We start from the raw sequence: 26,852 nt of genomic DNA, 5'->3' as shown, positions 1-26,852 counted from the left end.
TTCCCCTTTTTAAAAAGGGGGACCAGAGGGTGTGTGCCAATTACAGGGGTATCACACTTCTCAGCCTCCCTGGTAAAGTCTACTCCAAGGTGCTGGAAAGGAGGGTTCGGCCGATAGTCGAACCTCGGGTTGAGGAGGAACAATGCGGATTCCGTCCTGGTCGTGGAACAACGGACCAGCTCTTCACTCTCGCAAGGATCCTGGAGGGAGCCTGGGAGTATGCCCAACCGGTCTACATGTGTTTTGTGGATTTGGAGAAGGCGTATGACCGGGTCCCCCGGGAGATACTGTGGGAGGTGCTGCGGGAGTATGGGGTGAGGGGGTCTCTACTTAGGGCCATCCAATCTCTGTACGACCAAAGTGAGAGCTGTGTCCGGGTTCTCTGCAGTAAGTCGGACTCGTTTCAGGTGAGGGTTGGCCTCCGCCAGGGCTGCGCTTTGTCACCAATCCTGTTTGTAATATTTATGGACAGGATATCGAGGCGTAGTCGGGGTGGGGAGGGGTTGCAGTTGGGTGGGCTGGGGATCTCATCGCTGCTCTTTGCAGATGATGTGGTCCTGATGGCATCATTGGCCTGTGACCTTCAGCACTCACTGGATCGGTTCGCAACCGAGTGTGAAGCGGTTGGGATGAGGATCAGCACCTCTAAATCGGAGGCCATGGTTCTCAGCAGGAAACCGATGGAATGCCTTCTCCAGGTAGGGAATGAGTCCTTACCCCAAGTGAAGGAGTTCAAGTACCTTGGGGTTTTGTTCGCGAGTGAGGGGACAATGGAGCGGGAGATTGGTCGGAGAATCGGCGCAGCGGGTGCGGTATTACATTCAATCTATCGCACCGTTGTGACAAAAAGAGAGCTGAGCCAGAAGGCAAAGCTCTCGATCTACCGGTCAGTTTTCGTTCCTACCCTCACCTATGGTCATGAAGGCTGGGTCATGACCGAAAGAACGAGATCCAGGGTACAAGCGGCCGAAATGGGTTTCCTCAGGAGGGTGGCTGGCGTCTTCCTTAGAGATAGGGTGAGAAGCTCAGTCATCCGTAAGGAGCTCGGAGTAGAGCCGCTGCTCCTTTGCGTCGAAAGGAGCCAGTTGAGGTGGTTCGGGCATCTGGTAAGGATGCCCCCTGGGCGCCTCCCTAGGGAGGTGTTCCAGGCACGTCCAGCTGGGAGGAGGCCTCGGGGAAGACCCAGGACTAGGTGGAGGGATTATATCTCCAACCTGGCCTGGGAACGCCTCGGGATACCCCAGTCGGAGCTGGTTAATGTTGCTCGGGAAAGGGAAGTTTGGGGTCCCCTGCTGGAGCTGCTCCCCCCGCGACCCGACACCGGATAAGCGGACGAAGATGGATGGATGGATGAGTCTATTGACAGACTTCCAGCTGACAGCGAGGTCTCTGAGCATTACTGGTCAGCCGGCAAGCGAGCGATCCCGGCCGCCACCAGCTGGTTGTCAGGTCAGACTGGAGCTTCTCACGTCCGACAACATCGGAGCAAATGTGCAGTTGGCCATCAATTTCCGTAAAACTACCCATATTCAAACTCTACACAGTGGATTTCTCTCTAAACATTCCAATTAGCAGCTGAATTTGGCCTGTTAAATTTGAGGAAGTTGAAAATATATTAGTTGAATACATTGTATTTTGCATCTGACTTTTTTATGTTGAATTTTGGATTCTGAATTCATGAACTTTAGAGAAAAATAGAGGTGAAAATTAGTTTTTTGAAGAGTAAAATTTAGAGGCAAAAAATTCAGATACATAATTTCAATGCATAAATGTTAAGTGCTAGAAATTCAATGGCTTTTTAATTTCAAAATCCAATGAAACAGAACGGCTACATGCAACAGATTTTCCCAAATGTTCCTTCATCTTTGTATGATCAATTATTTACAGTTTTGTGTTTAAAATCATGTTTCTTTTAGGGTTAGAAATCCCAGGAATCTTTGGAGTGATGTATTCAGGGCAAGTCAAGAATTTATAATCACAGGAAATCCTTCAATCTTTGTCAGGACCTTACATTTATTATATATCATCTTTTTTGTGTTATCTTTCTACATTCTAATTCACATGACAACCTAACACGATAACAAGTATTTGAGGACCTAAAAAAACTATGTTGTAAAATATTTCAATGACTTTTCCCAGGAATGACAAGCTGACGGGACTCCCACATCTGAGATTGACTGTCAACAAACCGCACCTGTTTTCTACTGCACAAAATGTCTGGGAAATCGTCCATTCTGAGTCTTCACAGGCAGTAAAGACAGACCTGACGTCACTACAGACTGACACAACTGCAGCTCGTCCTCATCAAAATGAGGGATATCAAAAGCAATCGGTTTATATTCAGTCAAGACATGTGGATAACCTTGCTACAGGCTCTCAGATGGAGGCAAGAAAAGTTTCACCTGTGACGATGCTTCTACCTAAACTTGTAACAAGCCTTGGACTTCCAGGTTCTTTGGCCCTAGACAGTAGTAGAAAAGGTTTTACTGCAGACACTCCCACCCCAAGTTTTTTAAAGGCTCACATCAACAGTGTTCATAAGACATCAACCTGCCACCCAAAGTCTCACATTCTTTTTCTCAAGACACACAAAACAGCAAGCAGTACCATCTTAAATATCCTGTATCGCTATGGTGAAAGCAGGAACTTGACCTTTGCCCTACCTCTGAACAAACACAGCCAGTTGTTTTACCCATTCTTTTTTGCTTCACATTTTGTGGAAGGTGTCAGCAGCCGAAGTGTAAGGGAGTTCCACATCATGTGCAACCACATGAGGTTTACAAAATCTGAGGTGAGCTTCATCAGAAAATGTAAAAGTTTTGCCCTGTTTTGTACTATATGTATGAATGAAATATGATGCCTTTTGGAAACACATTTTGTCAACTACTCAATTATTCCAGTTATTATAATTTTTGGTAGTTATATGGTAGTTGACAAAATTGAAAAAAGATTCAGAAGAAATCTGATGGAACTGCTTTACCCTTAAAGGGTAACTGCCGTTTTTTTCAACCTGGACCCTATTTACCTATGTTTTTGTATCTAAGTGACTGATGGGAACAACACTCTTTGACATTTTGATTGTGTATCCATCGCTACAGTTAGCAACTTGCGAAACAAGCTACAATGTAAGTTAAAAGGGCAATTGTGCAGCTTGTATTTCGTTTCACAAAAGTGCTCGTTTTGACACTGACTCAGATTAATATTCTAAGTGTCTGACAACATTATGGTAAGGATTTCTAAGGAGGTCGACCTTTCTGTTAAAGAGTAAGACCTTTTTTAAAAACAAAACCAAAAAAAACCCATAGAGGCAGGCTGATTTTTATTTTTAAAGGCCAGTTATTTCATGGATCCCCACCAGACTCCATGTAAATAAACAGTAATTTTAGCATCGTAAAATACACTTCATTCAAAGTCGACAGAAACAAAATAAAACTTTGAAAAGCCTTTTTGGTTCGTCTTTCCACGTTTTCAACCATCACAACTCTAGCTATGGTTGAAATAAACACAGTGTACCAATTTCCATGTGAAAATATGTTGGCTCTATAAACACTAAAAACATTGTTTTGTCTGGTTTAGCGCTAGCAACCTCAGAGCTGTTTCTGGTCAAACAGAAAGGTCTCAAAGATGTTTTAAAAAGGTCTATCTCTGTAGAGATCCTTTCCATAATGTTGTCAGACACTTAGAATAATAATCTGAGCCTTTTTAGTGGCAAAAAAGCACTTTTAGTTGAGCAAACTGATGCTGAACATTTGCCCTATAGGGTTACATTGCAGCCAGGTCTGTGGCTGCCGGTTACAGCCTTCATGCTTAATACTTGACCAATTTCAAAGATTGTTGTTCCTATGAGTCACTTACACACAAAAACATAGGAAAATAGGGTTCAGGTAAAAAAAAATGGTAGTTACCCTTTAAGCCTGTGCAACATGTCCATATTGGCCACATTGGTAAATAATGGGCTGGCAGTTTTAAAGGGGTGATAGAATGCAAAAGCGATTTTAGTTTGGTGGGTAAATAGGACATACATAGAACCTCAAAACCCCATTGACACCTCTTTCCTCTGCAAATCTCACAATATGAAACTGCCTCTGAAAACTCTCAAATCTCAACGAGCCACCGAGTTGACGTCAACTTGGTGGCTCCTCCTCATTTGGCTCCAGTCTCTCTCTTTGTAATGCCCCAACATTTACATAGGCTACACAAGTGACCTGAGATCAGGTAGTCTTCTGAATCAAGGTCACGCAGATCTCTGCTATTCCATTACAAAATTCACTTCTAAAACTTTTTTATGCGGGAAATCAACTATGTAAAGCTCAAATATGGGCCGTTTTACAAAAATTGATGGCTAATTGCAATGTGTGTCGGAGTTCAGCGGCCGGTGCTGCCTGTGTTGCTACATCGGACTACCAAACGCCGCTGCCCTGACAGAGCTCCAGGGCTTGCAGCTCAATGTTCTCCCTCCCCTCTTCTGCTAAATATTCGGTGTGTGACTGAGAGCAGGGTCAGCAAGCTTATTACGCCCGCAATCTCTTACTGCAGGTTCCAGTTAATCTTATAATGGATATGTGTTGAGTTATTTAAACAAACGATCGGGGAAATAAACGCCTCTTGTCCGCGAGTCTCATTGATAGAGCCTGCGGTGAACTGGAGTCCATCAATGAGTCCATCAACTAGCTAGCCTCCTCCTAACGAGACCTCTGAAATTCACAAAAATGCATTAAAGTGAAATCGGACAAGTGTTAGCTAAGCTTTGTAAGACCTTTTGGTAGCTGTGATATACATGCTGTGACGAAATTCAAAGTGTAAATATACTGCCGAAAGTGTAGCTAGCTAGCCGCTATCCTTACCCATTGGATTGAAGGAGACTAGCAGCTAACGAAACCTCTCATATTCACAAAAATGCATTAAATTGAAATCGGACACAACTGTTAGCTTTATAAGACCTTGGGGAACCTGTAATATAAGTGGCGTGACGAAATTCAAACTGTAAATATACTATACTTATGCCGAAAGTGTAGCTAGCCGCAATCTTTTCCCATTGTATTGAATGGGACACATAGCTAGCTAGCTGCTCCTCCTAACAAGACCCCTCACGTTCACAAAAACACCTTAAATTGAAATCGGACTGTTAGCTTTGTAAGACCTTGGGGTAGCTGTGATATAAGTGCGGTGACAAAATTCAAACTGTAAATATATTATAGTTATGCCGGCAGCCGCCCAGCTCCGGAGCCCCGGTAGTGCAGTAATCCACAAAGGGTGACGTTGCCCTGGGTATGGAGCCCAACAGGCTGCCACTTTCTCCTAAAGTCTGATACGTCTTACCAAATTTGCAATTAGCCAACAATTTTTCGTAAAACGGCCCATATTTGAGCTTTATTCAGTTGATTTCTCGCATAAAAAAGTCTCAGAAGTGAATTTGGTAATGAAACATTGCAGTGTCTGAAATATGAGACCTACTGTCTCGTCTCCAATGTGTGTGTATGGGAATTCGCTCAACCAATCAGCGCTCATCTAAATATTCAGGAGCATACCATATTTGGAAGAAAAGCTCACAGGGATGCATAAGGGCCAATAAAATATCAACCATGCCATTTTCAGCCCAGCCAATGTTACATACCCTATTAGGAGACCTTAAGGAACAGTGTGAAATACCCGATATAATCATTCAGCACTCTGTTCAACAAACGGTTAAATCACACGGGATTGTCATTCTGTGAGCCTTTTTCTTTAATCCAAGAGCTCCATCTAGTGGCCTCAGAAAATGAATAAAACGGATCACAAAGCATCATAATTTGGCCATATTTGGCCTATTAGAAGCACGTTACAATTAAACAAAATTAAAAAAACTCCTGTACAGTGTCAGTAATTCATAATAAAAAATATAGGAACAGGAGCGACCTCTAGCACCCGGTAGAGTGTGGGCCCTATCTAGGCTAAGTCCTTGGCAACGTCCCGTGTTTGAATTTGACTTGCAGCCCAACACATGTTGGAGACACATTAGTGGGGCTCTTACTGTACTTTTAATATGTAAAAGTATTTTTAATGGGTCCAAATTTAGTTGCCCTAATGGGGCTTAATGGTAATGCATTACTCAGCCTTGTGGGGCCCCATTGGACATACTGGCTTGGTGATTACCTGTAACATAGTGATTGTTGAAGGATTGTAGAGAAACAGAAGAGACCTGATTAGCCAGACAGATTACAGATAGTGCTGCCAACATGTCTATGTTGAACCCCCTTTGGGGAGTGATGGACTGGTATTTGGGACTCATTTAGGCAACCTCAGTGAAGTCCAAAAACTTCCATGTGGGGGCTGGGTGTGCTGTATGTTAGGTACATATGAAAAGTTCCCCACTTAAGGTATGGGCCCAACATATGGTATGGTACAATATAAATTAGTAATGACAGCTGGAACCACTTTTACCCTTTTTTGTCCAAAGGGGTCTTAAATACCAGAGCACTTACCCACTTGTGGCCCCAATGGATATGTTTGCTTAAGAGTTTAACAAAATAAATAAATAAAATAAATTTTACCAGTCTCTTTAGATTTAATTTCTCCTACTTATAAAAAGTCAATTTTTTTAAGTAGAACTTAGTTAAATGCAACTTTTGCAACTACTTGTTTTTCATGTTATGTCCCAGGTGGCAAAAGTGATGCCTGAGGATACCTTCTACTTTTCTATCTTGAGGCATCCTGTGGCCATGATGGAGTCCATCTTTATCTACTACAAGAGCATCCCAGCCTTCCACAAGACTCACAGCCTGGACAGCTTTTTAGACAGCAGCTGGAGAAACTACAACTCATCTCTGAAAAACAACCACTACGCTCATAATATCCTGGCTTTCGACTTTGGCTTTGACAACAATGCTGCAGCTGATACTGAAGACCTGGAGGAGAGAGCCAGCATGGCTATTGCAGCTATTGAGCGGGACTTCCACCTTATTCTTATTTCTGAATACTTTGATGAGTCCATGATCTTGCTCAAGCATGCCCTCTGCTGGTCCCTGGAAGACGTGGTTTCCTTTAAGCTCAACGGTCGCAGTGAACAAACTCGTCACCCACTTTTACCAAACACTGCAGAGAAAATCAAGAGGTGGAATGCTTTGGACTGGAGGATCTACCTGCACTTTAACACCACCTTCTGGCACAAGATGGATAGTCTTGTTGGGCAAGAGCAGATAAAGAGGGAAGTATCTCAGTTGAGAGAGCTACAGGCCAAGCTAGCAAACAGCTGCCTGAAAGATGGCGGGGCAGTTGACCCATCCCAGATTAAAGACGCCGGACTAAAGCCATTCCAGTATGGAGCAGCTGTAATTCAGGGCTATAACCTAAACCCACACATAGACAGACAAACCAAAATAAAATGTCAAAGACTTATAACTCCAGAACTGCAGTACACAGACCGTTTATACACCCAGCAGTTCCCAGAGCTAGCGGCTAAGCATAGACAAGAAACAAGGATGGTTGCTCCACAACGTCAACGCTCAGACAGAACTGGTATGATGGGAATGGCCTGGGCCAGGGAAGCCCATCACAGACAAATTATAAGAAGCAAATTCTCAAATCTAAAGAACCAAAAGGCCTCCACAAGTGCCATGTTAACACACACAGAATCTAACAACAAAACAAGTATGCAATGACTGGTAACTGTGACTAATAGTCACGGGACAATGTTTTGTTTGTACTGTGATGTATGGAAGCAGCTCTTCCGTCTAATATTCACTTTCTATAATTACACTGCCGTTGCAGTATCCATTATATCCCACATTATGAAAGTGTTGATATAAAACAAACAACATATGGTTTGGCTGTTCTGTTATCCTTGCTAATAGTGAAGATAAAAAGGTAGAGGTTTTATTAAGGTGGGGGTAAAGGAACTGTCATAGTGTTATAAATGTAAAGGGTTCATCCTGTCAATAACATGAATGTATGTGTTGTGGTAATCAGCCAATTAAATCTCTTTTGTATAAAGTGGAAAATTTGGCCTGATGGTTGCACCAAACAAAAATTCAGACTTGCACCAAATGAGCATGGTTCATCTTTTGATTGGAGATGCACGGATCCATTTTTCTCAGTTCCGGTTTCGATACCTGAATCATACAATTTTGCGTCAAATTTAAATGTATTCCAAAGGAATTGAACTGTATGAGTACACATTGCTATGGCAATGTTTTTAAAAAACTTCAAAAATCAAGTGCACAGCTATGTTAATGCTTTTGGGGGGAATTGTTGGCTCTTTGTTAATTATAAAGTGTGGTCTAGACCTACTCTATCTGTAAAGTGTTCTGAGATAACTTCTGTTATAATGTTATATAAATAAAATTGAATTTCAAGTAGATTTCTTTAAATTAGTTCATAAATAATAAGAACATTTCAAAGAGGACAATGGCAAATCCTTCAGGTTTTTAAAATGTACATTTCAAATAAAAGTACAATAAATGTGTAGGGAAATAAATATCTACACTATCAGAAAACCCTATTAAAGAAGTTAAAAACAACAATGTGTGTGGCTGCTTCTTAAACCTCGTTTGTTACGTGGTGTTTCAGCCATGGACTGTATAATATTAATGGACAGAGCATGTGTGACGAGTCACTGGCAATCACATCATAGCCACGCCCTAAAACACCCCCTACTTTATCGCCGATTTTAAAATCAACGAGACCTTATTTAAAAAAATTAACATCATTCTGTGTTGCAGAAGACTCAGAATGCAGGTTTAAGGCACTTCCGCATTTGCCGGATGCTTTGTCCATTAATATTATACAGTGTATGGTTTCAGCACCACTTTTAGCCTGCTTTATTAGGCTGGGCTGGTAGAAATCATAGATGGGCAACAGACTAGTAGCCCAAAAGGTTGCCGGTTGAAATAACAGCTAGTCTGTAATGTGGTAGGCTTTATTTCAACATTGGTACACATATGAAGCAGGGGGTCTGGGGGACTTCCACCAGAAAATGTTGAGCATTATACACTTAATTTCCTGCCTTGTGGTTCATCTGTCTTCACCAATTTATGGTGGAAACGCCTTATTTATGTAAAGGAAAACACAGGTGACAGTTTTAAATACAAAAACATAATGGAATATAACTTCTAATTTAATGTTACAGTATCTCTGCTAAGTCAGCACACATGTAGGCATATTTACTCTTCCTCTTTGTGTCTTTTGTTTGGGGAAGTAATGTGGCACTTATTCACCTAATCATACATTAATTAATTAATTAATTATCCCCCTTAATAATTTGTTTAGGGGGAATATTAGAATTACAATAATAGATGTTCTACCCTGCAACGTACCTCAAACACAGGAGGCTTGGCCCTCCACAACCTTAAAGTGTATGACAGAGCCTTTCAGCTACGGGCCCTCAGAGTGTGGATGGACCCCTCATCCAGTCCCATGGAGAGAAATAGAGCAAAACCTCACTGGAAGTCTAAGACTGCAAGACCTGGCCTTTGCAGGTGTGTGTCCAAAAAAGTGTATGTTAGCCTATGGCCCTATTATCACCGACACATTGACTAACTTTAAAAAGAGACCGGGGATGTGTCCCGCGTGTCACATTTCCTAAACCCAACCGTAACCGTCGCGTTGTTCTTTTCCTAAACCCAACCGTTTGTTTTCCTAAACCCAACCATACCATTCTTCTTTTCCTAAACCCAACCGTCCCGTTGTTGTCCTGTGTGTCATGGAAACGTAAGCCCAGCCACGACCCTTTCCTTAACATATATTTGTTTTTTCTAAGACTAGAATAACCTTCCTCTTCCTAATGGAATTCCCCAGCCCATTAACGTTCCAGGTGAAGAAACGTTTAGAGCTTAAGTAAGACTTCATAACTATATATTAAAATATCAGTCATCTTCTGAGCACATAACAAATACAAAGTGGTGATGAATGAACACAACTAAATCCCAAACAATCACAGAACAGTCCATGTGCACCTCAACCTGAGCAATACCCAGTTCAACTTCCTTAAAGTTTTTGGTTTTGGTCCCACACGCTCCATCCCCAGATTAATACAAAAGGAAATATGTCCAAGTAGGATCCCAGCCGGTGTTTCACATTTGCGCCAGTCTGTCCCATGAAAGCCGAGAAAAATGATAAAAAGGTAAAGCAGCCATCAGCAGAAGCTGCACATCATTACAAATCCCTCGCCGACAAATCACTCCATATTTTCTATGAATGCCATTGCCTTTCGGGGGCATTCAAATGCCTTAACTCCATTCTTGGCTTCTATTTTAAGTTTGGCAGGATACAGGATTTGGAATCTCACCTTTCTTTCATGAAGCTTTTTCTTCCTTGAATCAAAATGCTTGTTAAAGCAGGTAGGCAGTTACCTAAGGAGGGTGTGTGGATGTGAAATAAAAATACAGAATGTGCCAAACTAAAGATGTAAGTGACTGAGGGGCATGGTAATGTGTGCCATAAATCCTGATTACCACCACAGGATGGATGTTTTGTATGTCTTATAAATTAAAGGTAAAATAATAGTTGAGATTTACATGATGTTGTGGTATAGAGATATTTTTTTGCCTCACCTATTCGATGATTGTTCCTGTGCCTCTTGACGTCAGATTTACTTCAAATGGTGCTGAAGCCTGGCAAGCCTGTCACATTTGTGAAATTGCACTTCACAACAGATAGCTTTAGAAACATAACCAGCTGTTTCAAGTTGGATTCATACACTATCGATGCCTGTTGTCCAATTAAATCGTCCTCACACATGACCTGGTGGCCAGAAGGAGACGTGACAGATTCTTCTCGTCGGGGCGGTACTTCATTCTCTGTAGAAAAAAGCACTGTCTCTTCCAGACTGATGAACGGAAGCTCCTCAATTATCTGAAAGTTTTTTTCTTCTCAACCAGTTCTGTCAGAATATGTATCGTTACTATGTGCTTACTACAGAAAAATGTATTTCGTTTTCGATGTGAAAAGATCTCAATAAAATGGAAACTTATTATAGACACAACATTACCCTATACAGTGTAGCAAGTTTCTCACTTTTCCGCCATTCACCACCAACAAGAAATGGATGGATTAGAACAATGGATTAGATTAATACTTACACTGTGTTTCGAAGATCATTATTGTCTTCAGTCAGGTGAATGGTGGTCTCATCATGAATGCTCATCTTAGAAAAACTAAACAAAACAAAGAATTAAAATATTGGTATATAACGGGTGGATTTGTTGTGAAACAAGTACGCAGCACAATGGCCATTTCTCTTGTTTGTGCATCCCTGGTTTATATAGGTTAAAGTAAGAAATAATTGCATATGAAAGGACTTATTTCAATTGCCTATTGTTAATTTCAATCAAATAACAGTATATTACTTCTAAATACCAGTTTAAAATCACCTTTTATCTAGCACCTATTGTTCTATTTCTACCATGGAAAGGTCTTCAATCCCAGGCTCCAGAAAGCAATGGTCTCTATAAAACAAATTTCAGCTATTCTTCTGGTGTACTTATATGTAGCAAATTGGAGAAGTAATATTCTAAAACTTCTGTATTCCTTACCTATCTGATGATCACTGGAGTGGTGCTATGGTCAAAGGTGCTATGGTAGAGAGGGTTTGAATTGGCATTCCATGTCTCTTGCTAGGAGTTGATGTGGATGGTCCTTCTCTTTGATAACTGTTCAATAAGGAAATAAATTGAAATTGTGTGTGTGCCACCAACTCATAATACAGACATCTAGAATTATACTAAGTTACTAAAGAACTTACGGCAGTACATAACATGCCTAGGAAAACAAGCAGCGAGCCTGAGCACTATATTTCAACAAACCCACACAGAGTCCTGTTTAAAGCGAAAATTCAGCTATTGGTTCCTTGTATTTTAATGTGTTATTATTACCTACTAGATGGGCACAGTTTCATGTAGAACCGAAAATATGTAACCTACCGGGTGGGGTGCTGCAAATTCAGCTCATAGTCGCTCAGTGTGTGAGGATTGCCAGCACTGATTGGCCCTCCCCCAAGGCATTTCCTCCTTGGCGTGTACTACAAGTACTAGCTGCGCCCTCTCTCCCTGCCCTCCACGCGACTGTCATTGGGGCACACTGCCCTCAACACTGCGATGTCAGGGCAACCCACCCGACCCGTCTTGAAACTATTGACACTGAAGGTAACGATTGCATTCGGTTTTACCAGAGACGGTTAAGTAATAGAGGTTCTTTGGTGTCACCACATATCGTTATTGAGCTAACTTTAGCTCACTAGACTGCAATAAATATAACATACAGCATGCTGTGATTATCATCAGTGGTATTATTATTACTATAATGTTAGCTGAATAGGTGCTTACCTGTCTATTAGAACACATGAGAGATCGGCATCTCTCCATCTTGGAAATGCCACCCAATGTTCCCTCGTTTAATTTCTTTTCGTGCCCAAAATGTTCTTGGGTCGTTTTTTTCACCCCTACGTTTGCGCTTCACAGAGCTAGCTGCTGCAGCAGAACTTGCATGCAATGAATAATCATGCTCAATCACAAGTGAGGTATTCACAAAAAAAGTATAATTGTATAGTAACGTTTTAGAGAATTACTGTATGTCTCGGTCAAGTTCAATGCAATGGCTCAGTGTTGCTGCTTTTTCTTCTTCGCTGTCTTCTTCTTTGGTTTTATTGGCGGACTTCCAGTGTTCCCCTTTACGTTTGGCGGTTCCCTTGAAATTAGAGCAACTAGAGGAGTCAAAGGGTATATGACACCATTGACGGGCGACTACACGAAACGTCCCGTGTCTTTGAATAACATTACAAATCTCTCAGGACGCAGGTGGTGGAATATATAATATTGACTTGAATGGGTGTGATTGCTCGTGGGGCCCGCTGCGCCCTTGGTGGAAAATAGGGGTTAGGGTTGGATACATCCAGAATACCTATAAAATCTCCCTGTTTAACCTACAATTGAAAAGAAAGATATTCTGGTGTTTCAATACAGCTTTTTGTTATTTACAACATTTGGAAAAAAACAAAACAATTTCTGTTATAATGGAATGTAACATGTAATATGTTCAGGGTAAATTTGACACCAGAAAGACATTTAGAGGATTTAAAGGTCCCATGGCATGAAAATTTCACTTTATGAGGTTTTTTAATATTAATATGCATTCCCCCAGCCTGCCTATGGTCCCCCAGTGGCTAGAAATGGCGATAAGTGTAAACCGAGCCCTGGGTATCCTGCTCTGCCCTGAGAAAATGAAAGTTCAGATAGGCCGATCTGGAATCTTGCTCCTTATGAGGTCATGCCTGATTTGTAATGACGCATTTTGGTACGCTTGGATTTCCAAGGTGTAAAACGAAACCGAACCAAGGTGAAATCGCTCCAAGTTTACAAACTCATCAACTGATTCAGACAAGAGCAATGAACTATAGGTGTAAAAAAACGCCCTTACAGTCTTAGAGGCATCTGCCACATTTCCTGCCTGCAGTTTCAACTACTTGAGGAGTTGGATGTGTGTCTCCATTTGGATGTCCTGAGCAGTTGCAGCAGCGCCGTTGCTCGATAAGAGGTTTCACCAGCGTGTAACACAGCTCCTTCGATTCTGTTCTCCACTATTCCAGTCCTTGTTTATTTCGCTCAAAATCATTGTAGGCACTCTCATCAATGAAAGAAAATGACCAGGGGCCAACGGGCAGTCATGCATCGGCAGCTGTATGTGGCTGTGACATTGTGCATGTTATCAATACCTCCCGTTGACTTGTTGTAGTCCAAGACCATTTGTGGTTTTCTGTTCTCTAGTGCTCAGTGCAGGATTTTTGGCATGATGCTCATCATCAGAACATTTTTCCCTCTCTTGGGGGTAATAGGAGATGATAGTCAGTAAAGGCAGAGATTAAATATGTTACCGTCCCAGTGTGTCCCCTAGTTTTTATATTCATTTTATGGTATAGGGGGGCCTTTAAATAACACACTCGACTGTCCTGCTTTACAGAAGTGAACTATCCATCAATTGCTGTCTCATTCAGTGACTCACAGCAGTTCTTTGCTGCACTTAAAGTGATGGTTCGGAGTAATTTCACCCTAGGGTGACCTCGAGACAAACACCCCCCCAGAAGCTTTTTTCACCTGGGTCGAACATTGGACAAGTTAGCGTTATCAGCTGAATAGCTTAGCGCAGGGGCTAATGGATCCGAGAGTGTCTCTTAACATTACTCCACTAATAATGCCCGAAATGATACCAAACTTCTACACTAGTACAAATAGGTTATGCACTCATAAAACGATGGATTGTAAAGTTTGTAAGTACACCAGAAGTGTATGTAAATAACACTCTCCTGCTGGCTTCTGCTCTCTGCTGTTGTTGTTGCTGCTGTAAGACGAGTGCTTAGGGACGTCTACAAATTACAACACCGAAAAGAGATGCAACAAAAATATTTATTAATTTAACTTATTTTTTAAAGTAAGTGCTGTAGTATAACTAGCAGGAGACAAGTTATAATTGAGGTAAGTTTAGAGACATTACCTTATTTAATCATTAAATTAATAAATATTTTTGTTGCATCTCTTTTCGGTGTTGTAATTTGTAGACAGCCCTAAGTGCTCTTACTGCCCGATACTAACAGCAACAGCAGCAGAGACGAGAAGCCAACAGGCAAGTGTTATTTACATAAACTTCTAGTGTAGTTACAAACTTTACAATCCATCGTTATATGAGTACATAACCTATTTGTACTAGTGTAGAAGTTTGGTATCATTTCGGGCATTATTAGTGGGGTAATGTACAAGAGACACTCTCGGATCCATTAGCCCCTGCACTAAGCTATTCAGCTGATAACGCTAACTCGTCCAATGTTTGACCCAGGTGAAAAAAGCTTCTGGGGGGGTGTTTGGCTCGAGGTCATGGTGCAAAGGACCCTAGGGTGAAATTACTCCGAACTATCACTTTAATGGCAGTGCACAGCCACAGAATGAATATAGGGGAAACACTAAATATTTAGCATTATTTTGGCATAAAAGAAATAATTCAGGCCAGGCAAGGGTTCCCGTTGGCCTTTCCAGTTATTAGGGAAACTCTGCCTCCTGTTCTTTATCTATCCAGTTCCTTGGCCACCCCAATGCCTTGATTCTTTTCTGGTGCTTGCCCAGGGGATTTCCCAGTGTATACATTTTTATACCATATTTGGCTGGTTTGCTTGGTATATATTGTCTAAAAGGACAGGGACTAAGAAATGTGACCACAGTCACGTGGGGGCCTGGATTGTAAAGAAAGGGTAATCCTTTCACTCACTTTTCCCATACATCCTGTATTGCTGCCAGTTTAACACACTCTCTGTGTCGTTTCTCTGTCATAAAAGCATATGACATGAGAGAAAATATTGAATGTTTCAGAGACATAGTGGCTGAAAATATTGTCCTTCCAGTGTCAGCATTCGAAATGCTTGCTGTTGCTTCACCTTTTGACCTGTTAACTCTTGCCAAAATGAGCAACCCAATGTAGGGTTGGAGGTGGGTCACATCCACATCTTTCCAACTCTGTACATACACTTCCCTCCCCTTTTTAAATTGATGGTGTTATGAAAAGCTCAAATGCTGATGTTATGTGTTGGACACATTAGCAGCACTAAGTCTACCCTGTCATTTAAGTGGGGAGAGGGACCATAATAATTTTCCATTTTGGAAGGTAACGTGTCTGCTGGTGGTTCAGCGACAACAGAAGGGTCAAACCAAATCGTCTCATTTTCATCAGAGGAGGATGCCTTATAATCAGGATCAACATTATCCTCAGTCTCAGACACATTCTACTCTGTCACTTTCAGTGTCGAAGAGCTGTGACAAAACTTTACTAACAATGATGTCAAGCATTTATTTATAGATGTTTGTTAGGGAAATTATGATACATACTTTCCCTGTGATTATTAAACTGTTTGCATAGAATAATATTATACTGAATACTCTAAATAAGATAACATGGAGCCATTGTGTATCCTTGTCTAAGCATGGTGTGTTCCTGAGGTCATACATGCCCTCCCAGACCAGAAAGGGGAGACGTAATCGACTCTGACAAGATAACAATAGACGACATCTACTCTGTATCATGATTTATTAAATTTATTATAAAAAGCAGCTGTAGAGAGCTTTTCGTTAGGTCATTTCTGTATTCATGCTGTGAGTACTGTAACTGCCTCCTTGTTGGGTTCTCAAGTAAAATGAACTTTAATATATCTTCAGTGGTCCTGTCTATTATTTGATAATGTAAAAACACTGAATGGGGTCAAACTGACCATAAGGATAACAGGAGGATTAAATGACTATGTACCTTTTTACAATGGCAATAAAACTGTAACAACAATATCTAGACAAACTAGAATTAATTTCTTACAATAGAAACAATAATTTAAGCCTATTGCTTTTTAGAAAGAATAATTAAATTATAAATTGTCCTCTGCTGCCTCCTTCAGAAATGTTAGAGCAACAACAGGCAAACTGGTTTAGCCCAGTCAGCAAGTACAAACGGATGAATGATTTATAAATGATATAACTACACTCTACTTACATATTTGAACATACAATCATAGGTATATAAAATGATAAATAATAAAATAACACCCACATACTTAGATTTTCTTTAGGCTTCTCAAACAAACCGCAAAAGAGATCAGTGCTTGATTAGTGTGGCGTGCCCTTCTTCTTTACTGACTGGGTGATTACTAGGGCTGGGTATCGTTCAAAAATGTTAGATACCGGTACCAATACCGTGACTTTGCTACTGGTTCATAAACAATACTTTTTACGATACCAATTTTTATAAAACAAAAAATATTACAACATTATTTTTTGTTTTTCCTGCATGTCTCTATGACGTGTAACGTTAGATAGCCAATCACGAACATTATTAGATCTTGGTAGAAGCATCTTCCATGGAGATTGACTCACTGACGCTGATAAGATTTACTCCTTAGGTATTGAAATTGGGTATAGGTATTGAAATTGGGTAATGAATGACGAGGCTTTTTTTTTTTAGATTATTTTTGGGGCTTTTCCGCCTTTAATTTGACAGGACAGCTAGGTGAGAAAGGGGAAAGAGAGGGGGAAGACATGCAGGAAATCACCTAAACCTCTCAGTATATGTTCGCCTGCTCTACCCACTGACCCAACCTGGCCACGATGACGAGGCATTCTTCAATGTTTTTTAAGCCAAGGACCCACTAACTGAGAGAGATGGGTTTGGGTGGCATAAAGCCTTTTTAGTGCATGAAATACTAGTTAAAAAAATAATAATAATAATTGCTGACATGATTTTATAAATCATGTTTTAATGTTAAACATGCATGTGGCACAGTGAATCGTTAGGAGTAACTATCTGTGGATGGCTACTTTAGTGACCTTACTTATAGGCCAGCAAATTTATCATGAATGTGTTGTATTTTTCACAAATAGGTTGATTTTTATTTTAAAGTTGATTTTTGAAAAAAGCTTTCCAAATATTACCAATAATTTGGTGGCCCCCCTTGCAATAACTCTGAGGACCCCCCAGGCATCCCGGACCCCCTGTTGAAAATCTCTGCTTAAAGGCAAGTTGGTTGGTGCCTAAAAAGTATTGAAATCAATACTGAGCCCTGGTGATTACAGTTCAATTGATTGGTGGTGAAAACCATAGGGCGAAGTGCATTATCAAAACGCCACCAGGCATTTAATAATCACCTGGTAGTGTTTTCTTAGACACGTGGTGGCGTTTATTAAACATCAAGTGTAGCTCAGAACGGCATCACATGGGAATGGTGACGTTTTGTGAGCCCATAGCAATCCATAGGCTCAGGAACCGACGAGATGTCAGTAAGAACAGCCAACTCAGGAACCTACCAGCTGGACGTCGAACATTAAGCTGGGCTGAGGAGACCTTTCACAGATAGTTATATATGTAATATATGTAGTAATTAGGGGAGTCACAATTGCAGTTTTAAATCACAAATTGATTGAAATGAGCAAGTCCCCCTACGGTCCAACTACAGAGTACTGGAGAGGTGCCAGTTCACTTCCTGGTGATGGTGGGCGGATCGATCCAAATATCAATAATATCAATACCAACGTTAATATTGATATTGATCAATACCAGTGTAATGAGATCGATACTTTAGTTTTAGTTTCTATCCAGTATACACTGCTGCGGTTTCATCAAAGAGTGTGACTGTGTGGCTGTCAGTGTCTTCGTAAGTGCCACTGCTTTCAAGTGCCGCTCCTGTCAGCGCAGAGCAGGCACACTTTGCTCCTCCTCCCCCCTCTTGTGATTTTATGTTGTACCGTCACATGGCTCAGCGGCACCGGGCAAACGAACAAGCAACCAGCCAGGCCCGGCAGCGGCCAGCACCACACATACACACAAGCAGGACAGAGACAGAGCAGAAGAATGGCAGAGAGGAAGAGGAGCGCTGTGTGGCAATATTTTCAAGCTGTCCATCCATCCATCCATCCATCTTCGTCCGCTTATCCGGTGTCGGGTCGCGGGGGGAGCAGCTCCAGCAGGGGACCCCAACCTTCCCTTTCCTGAGCAACATTAACCAGCTCCGACTGGGGGATCCCGAGGCGTTCCCAAGCCAGGTTGGAGATATAATCCCTCCACCTAGTCCTGGGTCTTCCCCGAGGCCTCCTCCCAGCTGGACGTGCCTGGAACACCTCCCTAGGGAGGCGCCCAGGGGGCATCCTTACCAGATGCCCGAACCACCTCAACTGGCTCCTTTCGACGCAAAGGAGCAGCGGCTCTACTCCGAGCTCCTTACGGATGACTGAGCTTCTCACCCTATCTCTAAGGGAGACGCCAGCCACCCTCCTGAGGAAACCCATTTCGGCTGCTTGTACCCTGGATCTCGTTCTTTCGGTCATGACCCAGCCTTCATGACCATAGGTGAGGGTAGGAATGAAAACTGACCGGTAGATCGAGAGCTTTGCCTTCTGGCTCAGCTCTCTTTTTCGTCTGGCAGTGCGATAGATTGAATGTAATACCGCACCCGCTGCGCTGATTCTCCGACCAATCTCCCGCTCCATTGTCCCCTCGCTCGCGAACAAAACCCCGAGGTACTTTAACTCCTTCACTTGGGGTAAGGACTCATTCCCTACCTGGAGAAGGCATTCCATCGGTTTCCTGCTGAGAACCATGGCCTCCAATTTAGAGGTGCTGATCCTCATCCCAACCGCTTCACGCTCGGCTGCGAACCTATCCAGTGAGTGCTGAAGGTCACAGGCCGATGATGCCATCAGGACCACATCATCTGCAAAGAGCAGCGATGAGATCCCCAGCACTTTGGTCGTACAGAGATTGGATGGCCCTGAGTAGAGACCCCCTCACCCCATACTCCCGCAGCACCTCCCGCAGTATCTCCCAGGGGACCCGGTCATACGCCTTCTCCAAATCCACAAAACACATGTAGACCGGTTGGGCATACTCCCAGACTCCCTCCAGGATCCTTGCGAGAGTGAAGAGCTGGTCCGTTGTTCCACGACCAGGACGGAATCCGCATTGTTCCTCCTCAACCCGAGGTTTGACTATCGGCCGAACTCTCCTTTCCAGCACCTTGGAGTAGACTTTTCCAGGGAGGCTGAGAAGTGTGATACCCCCTGTAATTGGCACCTGTAATTGGTCCCCCTTTTTAAAAAGGGGAACCACCACCCCAGTCTGCCACTCCTTTGGCACCGTCCCAGACTTCCACGCAATGTTGAAGAGTCGTGTCAACCAGGACAGCCCCTCCACACCCAGAGCCTTGAGCATTTCTGGACGGATCTCATCAATCCCCGGGGCTTTGCCACTGTGGAGTTGTTTGACTACATCAGTGACTTCCGCCTGGGAAATCGACGACAATCCCCCGTTATCCTCCAGCTCTGCCTCTAACATAGAGGGCGTATTAGTCGGATTCAGGAGTTCCTCAAAGTACTCTTTCCACCGCCCTATTACCTCCTCAGTTGAGGTCAACAGTGTCCCATCCTTACTGTACACAGCTTGGATGGTTCCCCGCTTCCCCCTCCTGAGGTGGCGAACAGTTTTCCAGAAGCACTTTGGTGCCGACCGAAAGTCCTTCTCCATGTCTTCTCCAAACTTCTCCCACACCCGCTGCTTTGCCTCTTTCACGGGAAAGGCTGCAGCCCTTCGGGCCCTTCGGTACCCTGCAACTGCCTCCGGAGTCCTCTGGGATAACATATCCCGGAAAGACTCCTTCTTCAGTTGGATGGCTTCCCTGACCACCGGTGTCCACCACGGTGTTCGTGGGTTACCGCCCCTTGAGGCACCTAAGACCCTAAGACCACAGCTCCTCACCGCAGCTTCAGCAATAGAAACTTTGAACATTGTCCACTTGGGTTCAATGCCTCCAGCCTCCACAGGGATGCACAAAAAGCTCCGCCGGAGGTGTGAGTTGAAAGTCTGTCGGACAGGGGCCTCCTCCAGACGTTCCCAATTTACCCGCACTACACGTTTGGGCTTACCAGGTCTGTCCAGAGTCTTCCCCCACCCCCTGACCCAACTCACCACCAGATGGTGATCGGTTGACAGCTCTGCCCCTCTCTTCACCCGAGTGTCCAAAACATACGGCCTCAGATCAGATGAAACAATTATAAAATTGATCATTGACCTTCGGCCTAGGGTGCTGTGGTACCAGGTACACATATGAGCATCCCTATGTTCGAACAAGGTGTTCGGTATAGACAATCCATGACTAGCACAGAAGTCCAACAACAAACAACCACTCTGGTTTAGATCAGGGAGGCCGTTCCTCCCAATCACGCCTCTCCAGGTGTCTCCATCATTGCCCACGTGTGCGTTGAAGTCCCCCAGCAGAACAATGGAGTCCCCCACTGGCGCCACATGCAGGACTCCACTCAAGGTCTCCAAGAAGGCTGAATACTCCGAACTCCTCCATCCATCCATCCATCCATCTTCGTCCCGCTTATCCGGTGTCGGGTCACGGGGGGAGCAGCTCCAGCAGGGGACCCCAAACTTCCCTTTCCCGAGCAACATTAACCAGCTCCGACTGGGGGATCCCGAGGCGTTCCCAGGCCAGGTTGGAGATATAATCCCTCCACCTAGTCCTGGGTCTTCCCGAGGCCTCCTCCCAGCTGGGCGTGCCTGGAACACCTCCCTAGGGGGCGCCCAGGGGCATCCTTACCAGATGCCCGAACCACCTCAACTGGCTCCTTTCGGGCGCAAAGGAGCAGCGGCTCTCTCAAGCTCCTCACGGATGACTGAGCTTCTCACCCCTATCTCTAAGGGAGACGCCAGCCACCCTCCTGAGGAAACCCATTTCAGCCGCTTGTACCCTGGATCTCGTTCTTTCGGTCATGACCCAGCCTTCATGACCATAGGTGAGGGTAGGAACGAAAACTGACCCGGTAGATCGAGAGCTTTGCCTTCTGGCTAAGCTCTCTTTTCGTCACAACGGTGCAATAGATTGAATGCAATACCGCACCCGCTGCGCCGATTCTCCGACCAATCTCCTGCTCCATTGTCCCCTCACTCGCGAACAAAACCCCAAGGTACTTGAACTCCTTCACTTGGGGTAAGGACTCATTCCCTACCTGGAGAAGGCATTCCATCGGTTTCCTGCTGAGAACCATGGCCTCAGATTTGGAGGTGCTGATCCTCATCCCAACCGCTTCACACTCGGTTGCGAACCGATCCAGTGAGTGCTGAAGGTCGCAGGCCGATGATGCCATCAGAACCACATCATCTGCAAAGAGCAGCGATGAGATCCCCAGCCCACCAAACTGCAACTCCTCCCCACCCCGACTACGCCTCGATATCCTGTCCATAAATATTACAAACAGGATTGGTGACAAAGCGCAGCCCTGGCGGAGGCCAACCCTCACCTGAAACGAGTCCGACTTACTACCGAGAACCCGGACACAGCTCTCACTTTGGTCATACAGAGATTGTATGGCCCTGAGTAGAGACCCCCTCACCCCATACTCCCGCAGCACCTCCCACAGTATCTCCCGGGGGACCCGGTCATACGCCTTCTCCAAATCCACAAAACACATGTAGACCGGTTGGGCATACTCCCAGGCTCCCTCCAGGATCCTTGCGAGAGTGAAGAGCTGGTCCGTTGTTCCACGACCAGGACGGAATCCGCATTGTTCCTCCTCAACCCAAGGTTCGACTATCGGCCGAACCCTCCTTTCCAGCACCTTGGAGTAGACTTTACCAGGGAGGCTGAGAAGTGTGATACCCCTATAATTGGCACACACCCTCTGGTCCCCTTTTTAAAAAGGGGAACCACCACCCCAGTCTGCCACTCCTTTGGCACCGTCCCAGACTTCCATGCAATGTTGAAGAGGCGTGTCAACCAGGACAGCCCCTCCACACCCAGAGCCTTGAGCATTTCTGGACGGATCTCATCAATCCCGGGGCTTTGCCACTGTGTAGTTGTTTGACTACATCAGTGACTTCCGCCTGGGAAATCGGCGACAATCCCCCATTATCCTCCAGCTCTGCCTCTAACATAGAGGGCGTATTAGTCGGATTCAGGAGTTCCTCAAAGTGCTCCTTCCACCGCCCTATTACCTCCTCAGTTGAGGTCAACAGTGTCCCATCCTAACTGTACACAGCTTGGATGGTTCCCCTTCCCCCTCCTGAGGTGGCGAACAGTTTTCCAGAAGCACTTTGGTGCCGACCGAAAGTCCTTCTCCATGTCTTCTCCAAACTTCTCCCACACCCGCTGCTTTGCCTCTTTCACGGCAGAGGCTGCAGCCCTTCGGGCCCTTCGGTACCCTGCAACTGCCTCCGAGTCCTCCGGGATAACATATCCCGGAAAGACTCCTTCTTCAGTCGGACGGCTTCCCTGACCACCGGTGTCCACCACGGTGTTCGTGGGTTACCGCCCCTTGAGGCACCTAAGACCCTAAGACCACAGCTCCTCGCCGCAGCTTCAGCAATGGAAACTTTGAACATTGTCCACTCGGGTTCAATGCCCCAGCCTCCACAGGGATGCACGAAAAGCTCCGCCCGGAGGTGTGAGTTGAAAGTCTGTTGGACAGGGGCCTCCTCCAGACGTTCCCAATTTACCCGCTTTTACACGTTTGGGCTTACCAGGTCTGTCCAGAGTCTTCCCCACCCCTGACCCAACTCACCACCAGATGGTGATCGGTTGACAGCTCTGCCCCTCTCTTCACCCGAGTGTCCAAAACATACGGCCTCAGATCAGATGACACGATTATGAAATCGATCATTGACCTTGGCCTAGGGTGCTCTGGTACCAGGTACACTTATGAGCATCCCTATGTTCGAACATGGTGTTTGTTATAGACAATCCATGACTAGCACAGAAGTCCAACAACAAACAACCACTCTGGTTTAGATCAGGAGGCCGTTCCTCCCAATCACGCCTCCAGGTGTCTCCATCATTGCCCACGTGTGCGTTGAAGTCCCCCAGCAGAACAATGGAGTCCCCCACTGGAGCCCCATGCAGGACTCCAGTCAAGGTCTCAAGAAGGCCGAATACTCCGAACTCCTGTTTGGTGCATATGCACAAACAACAGTCAGTTTTCCCCCACAACCCGCAGGCGTGGGAGGCGACCCTCTCGTCCACCGGGGTAAACTCCAACACAGCGGCGCTCAGCCGGGGGCTTGTGAGTATCCCCACACCCGCCCGGCGCCTCACACCCTGGGCAACTCCGGAGAAGAAAAGAGTCCAACCCCTATCCAGGAGTATGGTTCCAGAACCAAGACTGTGCGTAGAGGTAAGCCCCACCAGATCTAACCGGTAGCGCTCCACCTCCCGCACCAGTTCCGGCTCCTTCCCCCACAGAGAGGTGACGTTCCACGTCCCCAGAGCCAGCGTCTACCGCCCGGGTCTGGTCCGTCGAGGCCCCTGACCTTCACTGCCACCCATGTGGCATCGCACCCGACCCCAGCGGTTCCTCCCACAGGTGGTGGGCCCATGGGCTATTTTCAAGCTGTATAATTTGTAAAAAGGCTGTAAGATACAGTGTTAACACAACAAATTTATACAAGCATATTCAAATTGTGTTCTGGGTTTTAACTTATTGATAATCTTAAGGAAAAATCACAAAAACACTTAAAGGTCATCGCACTCCGAACTCCTGTTTGGTGCATATGCACAAACAACAGTCAGAGTTTTCCCCCCCCCAACCCGCAGGCGTAGGGAGGCGACCCTCTCGTCCACTGGGGTAAACTCCAACGTAGCGGCGCTCAGCCGGGGGCTTGTGAGTATCCCCATACCCGCGGCAACTCCGGAGAAGTAAAAGAGTCCAACCCCTATCCAGGAGTACGGTTCCAGAACCGAGACTGTGTGTAGAGGTAAGCCCCACCAGATCTAACCGGTAGCTCTCCACCTCCCGCACCAGTTGTCACCCCTCTGTGGCTCCTTCCCCCACAGAGAGGTGACCTTCCACGTCCCCAGAGCCAGCGTCTGCTGCCCGGGTCTGGTCCGTCGAGGCCCCTGACTTTCACTGCCACCCATGTGGCAGCGCACCCGACCCCAGCGGTTCCTCCCACAGGTGGTGGGCCCATGGGCTATTTTCAAGCTGTATAATTTGTAAAAAGGCTGTAAGATAGTGTTAACACAACAAATTTATACAAGCATATTCAAATTGTGTTCTGGGTTTTAACTTATTGATAATCTTAAGGAAAAATCACAAAAACACTTAAAGGTCATGAAAATTCATTCAGATTTAGCAATGATGATGAATCTACCTTAATTATTAAAAAGTATCGTTATCGGTGATACTGGCCCTGTATTTACTTGATATTGGATCGATACCAAATTTTGCAGTATCGCACACCACTACTTCCTGGGCACTGCCAAGGTGCCTTTGAGCAAGGTACCGAACCCCCAACTGCACGGGGCGCATTCATTGGCAGCCCCCTCCCACTGCCATCTCTCCATTAGTGCATGTATAGGTCTTGTTTGTGCATGTGTGTGTGTATTTCCGGCCTGCATGTAATTAAGCAATAATATTGCGATTATACGATTACCAAAAAATCAAAGTTATAATCAAACTGTATTCATGTTGTGGGGCAATTCGATCTCAAAATAAAAACAGCAACAGAGACAATTTCTAGTCCCTCCCTGTTTAGTCAGCCAGTCCACTTAAGCCAACGTTAGCTTTGAAGAGATCCTGCGATTTCCCAAACTGAATAATTACCGCAAATATAAACACTGAACTGCCTTGCTTGCTCTATCCTGTTACAACTAAGGTGTATGTTGAAATTTTTTTTTTTCCATCAACAGATTTAGCTTCTGTATGTCCGCGAAAATCACATTTAGCAGCTATTTTGAAGATAGCGCCATCACAGCTGATCCAAAACATTTCCAGTGAAGTTAACTTCAGAGCGTTGTAACAAATAAGTCGTTTAATCCAATGAATCGCTTTATAAACTAGTTGTAGAGCTTTTGTGTGTTCCACTGTGGTTCCTGCATTATTTACATGAATACAAATGTTTTAAAACTGTTTTTTAATTCAACTCCGTAATGTTGACACAGAAATGGCGTAGTGATATATTACAACACTGTCTCATGGCAGTTCTTGTAATGGTCACGTTATTTTTAATCTATAGATATGTGTTCACGGGGACGTTTTTGACGTTTGTTTCGTGGTGGCCAGGACAAAATGGTCTATATGGAGATTAATGGGGAAAGCAAATGCCACACCCCGGGGGAGGACGCCTCACACGCCGGGAGACGGCCGCGGGGGATGCGCGACAATAACGGTAATGGCGGAGGTTTGGTTTAGGAAAAAACCACGAGGAAAGGACGTCTTACACGCCGGGAAACAGTCATGCTTATTTGAGCACATTCTAAATGTCTAGTTGACCAATCAGATTTTCTGGTTGAATCTACTTGTTGTATAATGTGTAATACCAACAGAGTAGAACATTTTTTATTTTGCCCCTCGGTGCGTACATCTGAAAAACAACAACAACCAACACAGCGTAGCTTACCGGCTGGTAGCATGTAGCTAAAGACACAGCTTGACTCTACCAGATTCCATGGCTGCTGCCGGAGTCGGAGATGGTCCAGTACTGGAAAATTCTAAAGCCATCTAGTGGCTCTGATTGCGGCACTGCTGTCACTGCTGAAAAGAAAATATTTAAACTAAATCTAATTGTGAACTTAAAATCAAAAGTAAAATCATGCCACCCCTAGTAGCGATACAGGATGCAGTCAATCAAATCCTGGTAAAATGTATGACAGAGTATACAAGTATAATGAAGTATACACAGTATATATATATATATATTATCAACTATGTCCTACCTTTGGAGCAGTGTAACAATGTAATAAATAGTAAGGTAATCAATTCGGGCAGAGCACTCCCAAAAAACTTCTTTCAAAACCTTCTTTGGTTTGTGTGAAAGGCTGACTATGGTCTGATGACATTAAAGTTTATCTTGGCTCCACTAGAGGTCATTGTTTGCATTTTTATTTTTTATTTTTAGCACCTTAGCTGGATGGATGCATGAACAGATCTGAATATGTTCATTAATATGTAATATGTAGCTGAAAATCCAGGGAAAGCCTGGGTTATCATAATTGTATCATTATTTCTGCCATGCACATATTCTCCATAGACTATGTTGGAAACAGAAATGTATCCCCATAATAAACTCACCCAGGAAGACATTCAGAATGTAATACACATTACATAATAAACTCACCCAGGAAGACATTCAGAATGTAATACACATTACATACAAACAGATGTATTATGCAGTAGTCTGTGCTGCATGTGTGTTTGTTCTCTAGCAGCAGCATGTGACTGGCAGATGATGCTTTCTGTTTGCACTGTGTGCACGTGTGTCAGTTTGTTTAGTTTGAAATAACACACAGCAACTAAGCAGCCCGGGGCCACTGAAGGTTGACTCACTTCATACATCACACATGTACTCAGTCTGAAAGTATTCACACAAACACC

At 44.3% G+C, this 26,852-nt stretch overlaps 1 protein-coding gene across 1 annotated transcript; it reads left to right on the top strand.

Moving 5' to 3' along the window:
• The first annotated feature begins 1,338 nt into the window (after positions 1–1,338).
• On the top strand, positions 1,339–25,670 carry gal3st2 (galactose-3-O-sulfotransferase 2). The gene is made up of 4 exons (XM_028572850.1): positions 1,339–1,449; positions 2,564–2,791; positions 6,639–7,460; positions 25,542–25,670. Exons 1-4 carry the CDS (start codon positions 1,339–1,341, stop codon positions 25,668–25,670), a joined length of 1,290 nt encoding a protein of 429 aa, XP_028428651.1.
• Positions 25,671–26,852: the final 1,182 nt, after the last annotated feature.

This window comes from Perca flavescens, chromosome 3 (genome assembly GCF_004354835.1).
Source record: "Perca flavescens isolate YP-PL-M2 chromosome 3, PFLA_1.0, whole genome shotgun sequence".
NCBI lineage: Eukaryota > Metazoa > Chordata > Actinopteri > Perciformes > Percidae > Perca > Perca flavescens.
This window is presented reverse-complemented; position numbering and strand designations above follow the sequence as displayed.